Below are 10,071 nucleotides of genomic sequence, written 5' to 3' on the forward strand. Positions count from 1 at the left end.
ATTCAAGTGTATACAGATCTATGGGAGACTAAACCAAATACTTTTAGAGAAAGCAAGCATGAGAGCGGCACTCTATTAGTATAGTCAATTACCTCTGTTTAGGGACCAAGACTGACGAGTTTGTGATCGTGGGCCCGCATATTAATGAATGGCCAGTGCGAGGACCCTGTGCGACAATGAGAACCGAATGAACGAGTATAATAAGAGTAAAGAGTTAAATAGAATATTCAAATGTAAAGCTAAATTATTATACAAATTACCAATAATCAATTGACATTCTAAACTAAATTCGAGGTCATAATAACATGGAGTCAGATAAAAAAATATTTGGAATTAAACTACTTTGCCACGCTGTAAAGACAGAACGCGCAAGAAACCTTCCCCGCCCGGTGGGAAACCGCCATTGGGCGGGCCTTACATTGGTGACTTTGTTTCTTCAGTAGAACACAAAAGATGATTTTTAACTACAACTGTCAGCCGTATAATGGGTGTCAATGGTAACACAATTTATACGGGTCAAATAAACACGACAGACAACGAAGTATGAGCGCGAGACATCACTGCCATTGTCAGAGCGCGATCAGACCTTACTAAGTGAGCACTGAACGCAGTTGGACATAGTGGTTTATTAGAGGTAAAAAATGATGTAAATACAACACACAAACCGATTGTTTCGTGTCTTAGGACATCAATGATCCGTCATGAGCCGCAGGGTTTAATTTGGATTTGTCTATATGCATATTTTTGACTCTTATAAATTGTGTTACCATTGACACCCATTATACGGCTGACAGACGGCAACGGTTGTAGTTAAAAATCATCATTTGTGTTCTACTGAAAAAACAAATTCACCTACATCTTGGATGTCCTGGGGGCAGATAAACATCAAATTTTAATTTTTTGGTGAACTATCCCTTTAAATATTCAATTAAAAACGCCAGTAGGTGGCAGCAAGTCCCTCTTAATGAGTGAGCCATTAAGTCATTTATTCATTCTGTAACAAGTGTATTTGAATGGGTCATTGAATCATTGGCTCTCCCAATTCATTCAACGACTTTAACTAAACACTGCTGTGTTGCTTGGAGATGCAGAACAGTTCTGTTGTGATGTACACAAATGTACTACATCACTTAATATTACCTTTTTGTTTGTTGAACTGTTGTACAAAATCAATGTCATATTTGCAATTGTGTGGATATTCGGGAAAAGTGCGTTCTTGCTCGTATATTATATTGTCAATATTAAAAACAAGAAGAACTCACAAAAGTTATGTTTTTGTAAATTTGTATAGAAACGAATCTCTATGCAGTCTGTGTCCATTTTTTCTTCACAGTAAGTGCTAACAAACGTACATTGTCGAGGACAGCATTTTCTCAAAACTCAGCATTTTGTACTCTCTTCTTCTTCTTTCTTTTAATGGCAGGTGGCACCAACGTTATTATCGCCACCTACTGGAGTGTTGACCATGCAGAGTTTGCCCATTTCATAATTAAAAAAAAAAAAAAAAGAAAAAAAAAAATTCTTAATCAGCTCTGTTCTCTTGAGATAAAAAATAAACGTTATAATTCGTTCTTTGTTTCTCGTTCATTAGTATACTTTTGACAGACACAAATTTGCGTACTCCCTGTCACCTCACGCCTTATAGATATGTAAACATAGATGCAACATTCGACCGCTCCATGACACGTCCACCATCTTGGAACGGCCAACTTCACAGTACAAATCAAATGAGTTTAGACAAGATGCCACAACATTGTGCAGCCTCTGTTTGTAATACCCGCCAAGATTTAAATTCCCTAAGAAATTGGATAACCTTTCATAAGTGAGAATGTGTTGGGTTTGGGTTTTATTTGTATTAACAGAATATTACAGGTTTTCAAAAACTATGGTTTTTAATGTCGTGTTAGCTAACACATTTGTCTTGTTGTTGTATTGTGCTAGTTTAGCAAAATTATCTGCTGAATCTATCGCAGATATAAATAGCCTATTCAGATGCACGGTCTTGGATGGCTTATGTTATGAGGCCACTAATGAGGCATATGTGTATACATATATAGCCTACCCTAGTTTGGGAACCACTGATGTATTTTATATTTCATTTTGTAGTATACTTATTATTATTAGTATTATTATTAGTACTAGTACTAGTATTTTTGCCACTTTGGTTGTATTGTGTTTAGAGCCATCATTCGAATAACATAGGCTACTTTAAAATTGAAAAATAGAAATGAATCAGGCACCTTCAAAGACAGCCTGGTGCTTACCAGGCGCAAAGGAGGCCCTTCATGGGTCCTGACGTTGCTTAGAAACGCGTTGTTGTCGAGCATGTTCACAGTGAATTTTCTGGAACCAAAATCGAGATTTTTCATCACCGAATAGCGATGTTTTCTCGTCTATAATCCAGCCGTGAATGCGAACAAATTTACGACGAGCCGACGATTATTAAACAATATTATGCCGTAAATATGTATTTAACGTAGTTAGATAGCTTCGGTAACAGACACGCTAATCTGCTATTTAGTCAGCTAGCCAAAGCAAAAACACTGTCAGGTTGTGTTTGGGAATATACAATTTACAGTTTGTTTTACGGATTATTGCTTGTAAAGATTAACTAAATGATATCCATAGAGTTAGGGAGCGTGTGATGGAGTAAAGCAACGCTGTGTTTCAGCTGTCTGGTCAGCTGTCATCTAATCCCGCTGCATTAAGAGGCTCAGAGTTTAAACTCCTGCTGCTGCTTCTGTACACTCGCAATGGACGCAGGAGGCATTTCTGATCTGGACCTGGAGAAATATGACGCTGATGAGCAAGTCAAGATCATCTGCCTCGGAGACAGCGCTGTGGGCAAATCCAAGTATGCTTAATGTGTTACTGACACTAATGGAGCTGTGTTATTGCTCTCATTCAGTGAAAAGGCATTTGAATTTTTTCTAAAGGTTTTCATCATATCTTTTTTAGGCTTATGGAGAGATTCCTTATGGATGGATAGTATCCTTTGACATTATTATTTGTGTGTGTCTATATATATATATATATATATATATATATATATATATATATATATATATATATAATATAAAATATATATTATAAAATGCGTGTTAGTGTGTGTATATATGTGTATGTATGAATGTGTGTTTGTGACATATCAAGACACAAATTTGTATAATGACATGGGTATTACAAGGAAGGGTGACTTATGAGGACATTACCCCATGTCCCCACTTTTCAAAAGGCTTATAAATCATACAGAATGAGTTTTTGTGAGAAAGTACAAATGTGCAGAGTTTCCTGTGATGAGTAGGTTTAGGGGTAGGGGGCTAGTAAATACAGTTTGTACAGTATAAAAACCATTACGCCTATGGAATGTCCTTACAATTCATAAAAACAAACGTGTGTGTGTGTGTGTATATGTGTGTGTGTGTGTGTGTGTGTGTGTGTATGTATATAACCAAGATCTGCATGATCTCCCTCTCAGTATGTGAGTGTATTGTTCATTCTCAAAGTTGACAGGTTCTTAATGAAATGTATCAGTCGTCCTCAGCAGCTGTCCACCTACGCTTTGACTCTTTACAAATACACCACCACTATCAATGGACAAACTATCTTGGTTGGTAAGTTTGGGATGAAAAACTGTTATTTTAGTGCACAAGAATGGCACAATTTGCTGTATTGCATATTTTGCAGTTTTATTATAGAGTTGCACATTTTTGCACATAATTGGACTTTTTGATGAAGTTTGATACAATTGCTTCTTAAAGAATTAGAGCTGCACAATTTTGGATAAACTGAGGGTTTGCTTGCACAACAATGATAACAGAAAAGTTTTTCTTTTGTGTTTTTCACGGACAGACAACAACATTGTCAAAACGACCCCTGTTCAAGCGGATCAGTGAAAACTATTAAAAATGCTGTATTCTGCAGGCCAGCAGTTGCCGATGCCACTTTGTAGAGAATGTAGTGATTGATACTCACATCACCGCTGATGTTGTGATTTTTGGAACACACGTCACTTAAGGTGTGGTTGTGAGTACATTAGATGTACTTCCCCCCTCTCTTAGTTTGGGGCACCAGTCAAGAACTTTTACCTTGGCTGTATAAGAACACTCCCAACAGGAGGCTCTTCAGTCATTTAGAATTAATGTTAACTGGAGGTAGTTTGGTTAAGTTATCTTTACATTCCACGTGGTTGAGTCTTATGGTGGTGACTACTACCACTGGTTGTGCCGGGTAACAGTGCACTGGGGAAAGGAGCCAGAATCCGTTTCAACAGCCTTGAACACGAAGCTCTTTGGAATGCTGATATCCTGGAGCACCAAAGGGTCCTAAAATCTGGAACATGCAGATGAAGCCCAGAAAAAGGTGCAAAAGGTCCTTAACAATCTGGACCATGCAGACGAAGGAACCTTCTGGAAGTGAAGGTTTGCTCTCCTGAGCTTAACCTTGTTCCAAATGTTTGTTTGTCTTCTGCCTCTCTGGGCTAGAGACTCAGACTTAGTAAATCCGTTTTTGTCTCTCTGGCACGGAGACTTGGGACGTGCTGTAGTTGTTACTGTCTCGTTGAACAAAGAGTGTTGTCTCTTTCCTCACAGACTGGAGGCTCAGAATATGGGCGTATCTGTTGATGCCTCACAAGCTGTTTCTATCTCACCTTTGCTGGCTGGAGACTCAGGATGGCATGTCTGTTAATGTCTCTCCCCTTACAGGACTGAGAACCAGAAAAAGAAGTGTCTGTTGAAAGGGTCATTTATGCTTTTCCAATGAGGGGGAGATTGCAATTTGGCGCTTCTCCATTCTAGTGCCGTGATTGGCTGCTGGCATCAGAGGGGGCACAGACAGTGTAGCTTAGCCTTCTTTCCCCCGTAAAACTCATTTGCATAAAGCACACAGTTAGAAGTCTTTAAAGTTTTACCAATGCATTTCTCTCTTTCCAAACCACCACCAGAGTACATCTGGCAATATTCTAAACAAATAGAGACTAAACATGATGGAAAAAATGAACTTTCATGCATTCGTTCATTCATTAACAGCTGAATTTCTGTAAGATGTTGCACTACAAATAGCTGTCACTGAGAATACTTATTTTTCTGTATAAGTATGAAATGGATGTGTGTAGATTACATTAGTTTTAAAGTTTCCAAACATATTAATGAATGCGATCGTACAGAGATTTAAGCTATGAAGTCCCAGTAAAAATGATACTGTGTGGTTGAAAAGATGGTTTGTGAGCTGTTTCATATCTATACATGACAACTGGGGCCTGTTACCATGGAACCAGTTTAGGTGGCTAGCCAGATATGTTTCAGTTTAGTTTGTGCCAACCCTGGGTTTTAAGCACCATGAAAGAGGTCTGGCTTTTAGCAGTGTTCATCACCATAGTAACTTCATGGCTAACCTGCTCCAGGGCATGTTCTCGGTAAGAGATCTCAATCCAAAATTGGACCAGTCAGCTATGAGCAAAGTGACACATGTCTGACACAATAAAGTCACTCCCCCAGTTTCTCTTGCTCCAAATTAAAGATCACTACATAAGAAATTTTAAAAGACAAAATCATCTGGCTTTTAGTAATGATTATTTATTATAATTATTTTATATGATTTATATAATTACTACACCCTTAATCCATTATAAATGAGCAATTTTACTTTAACCATTGTTATTAAGCATTTAGTTTAAATGTATATAAATATATGTAATGTAAATATGCTTTATAATAGATAAAGCTTTGTGAGATTACAGCTTAATCTTTGTATACCTACATTTACAAATATATTATATTAACTAACTTCACAACTTTTACTTGCTTGCTGTGTAAATGTATTTATATACTTCATATTCTTCAATCTCTAAATCTTCGGCAGAAGAGAGAATTGAATCGTGCTGACTCTCTTGCGGGAAGTGAATCGCAGTTTTGCTTGTTTCAAGGCATGTGATTGGCTCTTTGCTACTAATGTCACACTTTCATGTGCACGTGCTCTCTGAATTCAGGGTGAAAGAGAAAGATGATCAGTGTCATGGTACCAACAATGCCTGATTGTATTTCTTTGTTTTTGTCAACTCAAAACCAATCCCATAACAATGAGTTTGTTCAACTACCTTTATGGTACGAGCCCTGCTCTCTTTGGGTCAGCGCCAGCACCAATGCAGGTCTGAATGTTCGCTTTGATTTAGGAATAAGATTGCGTAGGTGTTTAAATGTAATGATTAATCATGCGGCTCTATAATACCAAGGGTTTTAAGTGGAGTTTTCATGTTAGATGAGCAGCCATGCCATTGATGCCATTAAAGTTTGTGTATCTAACCTGAACTGTTATTTACTTGTTTATCTCCACCACAGATTTCTGGGACACTGCAGGGCAGGAACGTTTTCGAAGCATGCATCCGTCTTACTACCATAAATCTCATGCTTGTATCATGGTAAGGGAAGAGACAGTCTATATACTATACCATATAATATACTATTATGGTATTTATTAATGTTTTGAATTAGCTTTTATTTTCTATATTTTCAGTTTTTATCATTTTATGTCCTTTTGTCATTTTTTGTCATTTCTATTTAGGTTTAATGTATTTATATTTCAGATATTAGTATTTCAACTTAAACTTGTTGTATTTCAGTTAGATGCCAAGGCAACATTTCTAATTTTTAAGTTATTTTTATTTATTTATGTTTTTATTTTAATATTTGTTTTTTGGCTTTATTTCAATTAACCAAAATGATTTTTAATGGTTCTAAATAGTTTTAGTAAAAAAAATAAATAAATGATATGCTGCTGTAGTTGCATTAATGTTCATTTAACAAAACACACACACAAACACCCCGCCCCCACCCCTCCTCTTGAAAAAAAAAAATATTAGTAAAAAATATGTTGGATTTTTTTTTTTTTTTTTTTGTGGCTTTCTGTAACAAAAAACTGTTTTGAATGTTTTTTATAAACTGTAGATCTCAAAAAAGCTTTTAGAATTAATATGATTGCTTTTGCCAGGTGTTTGATGTCCAGAGAAAAATCACATACAAGAACCTCCCAAATTGGTACAAAGAACTCAGAGAGTACCGGCCTGAGATTCCATGTCTGGTTGTCGCTAACAAGATAGATGGTAAATTTCATATATCCTTTGTAAGATTACAGATAAGAGCATTATTAGCCAGCGTTAGGCTTTGCATGTCTCTAATCTTTTGTTCTTTTATGTGTTCTGCTGTTTTTTAAAGCTGACATAAAGGTGACCCAGAAGAGTTTCAACTTTGCTAAGAAACAAGGTCTGCCCTTCTACTTTGTATCTGCTGCTGATGGGACCAATGTGGTGAAGGTGAGGATGGAAAGCAGAGCATCCTAGACAAACAGATTGACAGGTATCAGGGGAGCATTCAGTAAAAAAGCTGCTATAGCATACTGAACTCTCAAGAATTTTAAAAGTAGATGTCATACATGTAGAGTTTTACAAAGAATAAGCACTTATGTTAATTGCAGAATTGATGCATTTGTGGAATACATTTATTTAGCTCTGGGCCTTTTAACACCTGGTCACTTAATGCTTATTTACTGATTGCATATCCATCTGATTTGTTAAAGGTGCCATTGAACGTTTTTTTCACAAGATGTAATATAAGTCTAAGCTGTCCCCTGAATGTGTCTGTGAAGTTTCAGCTCAAAATACCCCATAGATTTTTTTAATAAATTTTTTTAACTGCCTATTTTGGGGCATAATTAGAAATGCGCCGATTCAGGCTGTGGCCCCTTTAATTGCTCTCCACCCCCTCCCGAGCTCTGGACTCTATCGTTGCATAAACAAAGTTCACACAGCTAATATAACCCTCAAAATGGATCTTTACAAAGTGTTCGTCATGCATACTGCATGCATACATCGGATTATATGAGAATTGTATTTATTTGGATGTTTACATTTGATTCTGAATGAGTTTAAGGCTATACCAAAAGTTACCAAACGATGGTAACTTTAACCACATTTAACAGTACATTAGCAACATGCTAATGAAACATTTAGAAAGACAATTTACAAATATCACTAAAAATATCATGTTATCATGGATCATGTCATTTATTATCGCTCCATCTGCCATTTTTCGCTGTTGTTCTTGCTTGCTTATCTAGTCTGATGATTCTGCTGTGCACAGATCCAGACGTTAATACTGGCTTGTCTAATGCCTTGAACATGAGCTGGCATATGCAAATATTGGAGTCATACATATTAATGATCCCGACTGTTATGTTGAGTTTCGCCTGTTCTTCGGAGGTCTTTTAAACAAATGAGATTTATATAAGAGGGAGGAAACAATGGAGTGTGAGACTCACTGTATGTCATTTCCAACTGAACGCTTGTTATTCAACTATGCCAAGATGAATTAAATTTTTAATTCTAGGGCACCTTTAAAACAGTTCCATTTAGACTTTGCCACACCTGGTCTTTTCTCGATCAGATGGCTATCCGATCTGAGAAATCACATGAAGTGACCAGGTGTAAAAAGGCCCTGTGTGTTCTAGGGTTCAAGGGAAGCTCTTAGTCCTGCTGTGTGAAGTTCTAATGTTCTGGGAATGTTCCACAGGTGTTTAAAGATGCCATTCAGATGGCTCTGTCCTACAAGAAGAACTCCAACGACTTTATGGATGAAGTTATGAGGGAGTTAGAGGTGTGTGTGTGTGTGTGTGTGTTTGTTTGAATAGTACTACTTGCTGTTTTCAAGATGATGCAGTTTACTGATTTTATTAATGTTATTTTGCAGAACTTTGATTTAGAGAGTAAAGAAGAAACATCTGATAAAGAAGAGGAGACGCAAGAGGGAAAACCAGACTCGGCGTGACCACGTCACACTCTTCATCCTCTTCTTTTCTCATTCTCTTTCTCCGCTGCTTCTGGAGTTGTACTGATGAGTTCCTTAAATCATGGCTGTCCTCTCACTGTCCTGAGCTTCAGAGAGAACTCTACCTCACTCCACTGATAGTGTATGTCTGTTCTTGAACCTCTAACAGGAATAAGTTATGATTCTGTGAATGTACAGGTGGCATTATCAGATGATTGACACGTTTATGGAATCACAGCTCTGAACTGCAGAACTGATTCGATACAAATTGTGCAGCATGCAGATTTAGCAAACAACCTTTTAGTTAATCTACATAGAATCTTTATGGAATGTGAATCTTTGTCTGTGCCGAATGTAACGAATTCCTTTTTTCAGCTGGAATTTTAGGTGAAATATTTATCTTTTTGTAAGTGTAATATTTTACAACAAATGCACACTTTGTGTAACAATTTGTGATGCTCATCAGTATGAATAAAGTAGTTGATCTTTGTATAATATATATATATATATATATATATATATATATATATGTATATATATATATATATATATATGTATATATATATATATATAAAATATATGCAGTTTTAATTGCATCATAATTATTTAGGTTTTATCATGTAATATTAGTGCACTTAAAACTGCAGGACTGTTTGTACTGCAAAAAGTTAAGTGATTTTAAATTGTGAAAATCAGTTACACACCTAAAAATATACACATTCTCTTACACTTTTTTTTTTACCTAAAATTTTGATGGGAAAAAAAAGTTCATTTTATTTGCCAACTAAAGAGATTTGTTGCAACTAAGTATATCTGAAAGCAGGATAAAATCTCTTTGGGAATTGATGAGAAGACCGCCATGATGAAAACTCAGTGAAGCATATGAATGTGTTTGTGTGGATGTGACAGTCAGGGCAAAGAAGAGAGCCGAGACCGGTCTAAAGCTCACTGACGTTCACAAACTGTCAGGTTACAGTGAATTGCTATTGAATTGTGTCTTAATTAGAATGAGGATGAATGGTGGATTACAGCACATGTAATGTGTAGATTACTTGATAATGTATAGCGTTCAAACTTATTTAGACTCACTAAATCACCCTTCATTGGGAGTTTGATTGACAGGTGATCTGACCAATCATAATGCCGACTTTTGTCTGACAAACAAACAGACAGGAGATTAGTAGATTAATGTTTGTGAATATGAACATACCTTCTGATGTTCATTCATGTTCTTTTATTTTGTGCTGTAACT

General features: G+C 36.4%; 1 protein-coding gene across 1 annotated transcript; it reads left to right on the plus strand.

Annotated features, from left to right (window-relative positions):
* The first annotated feature begins 2,326 nt into the window (after nucleotides 1–2,326).
* On the plus strand, nucleotides 2,327–9,248 carry rabl2 (RAB, member of RAS oncogene family-like 2). Its single transcript, XM_067389196.1, has 8 exons — nucleotides 2,327–2,854; nucleotides 2,959–2,988; nucleotides 3,535–3,614; nucleotides 6,339–6,418; nucleotides 6,988–7,099; nucleotides 7,212–7,309; nucleotides 8,565–8,648; nucleotides 8,742–9,248. Exons 1-8 carry the CDS (start codon nucleotides 2,754–2,756, stop codon nucleotides 8,817–8,819), a joined length of 663 nt encoding a protein of 220 aa, XP_067245297.1. The 5' UTR covers nucleotides 2,327–2,753; the 3' UTR covers nucleotides 8,820–9,248.
* The last annotated feature ends 823 nt before the right edge of the window (nucleotides 9,249–10,071 follow it).

This window comes from Chanodichthys erythropterus, chromosome 7, assembly GCF_024489055.1.
Source record: "Chanodichthys erythropterus isolate Z2021 chromosome 7, ASM2448905v1, whole genome shotgun sequence".
In the NCBI taxonomy this organism is placed as follows: domain Eukaryota; kingdom Metazoa; phylum Chordata; class Actinopteri; order Cypriniformes; family Xenocyprididae; genus Chanodichthys; species Chanodichthys erythropterus.

Excerpts from the sequence above, each read along its gene's own strand:
- rabl2 (XM_067389196.1), top strand. The coding sequence starts at position 2,754 with ATGGACGCAGGAGGCATTTCTGATCTGGACCTGGAGAAATATGACGCT. Across the intron at positions 7,100-7,211 it reads TGTCGCTAACAAGATAGATG|CTGACATAAAGGTGACCCAG; the intron begins GTAAATTTCATA and ends TGTTTTTTAAAG. Across the intron at positions 8,649-8,741 it reads AAGTTATGAGGGAGTTAGAG|AACTTTGATTTAGAGAGTAA; the intron begins GTGTGTGTGTGT and ends GTTATTTTGCAG.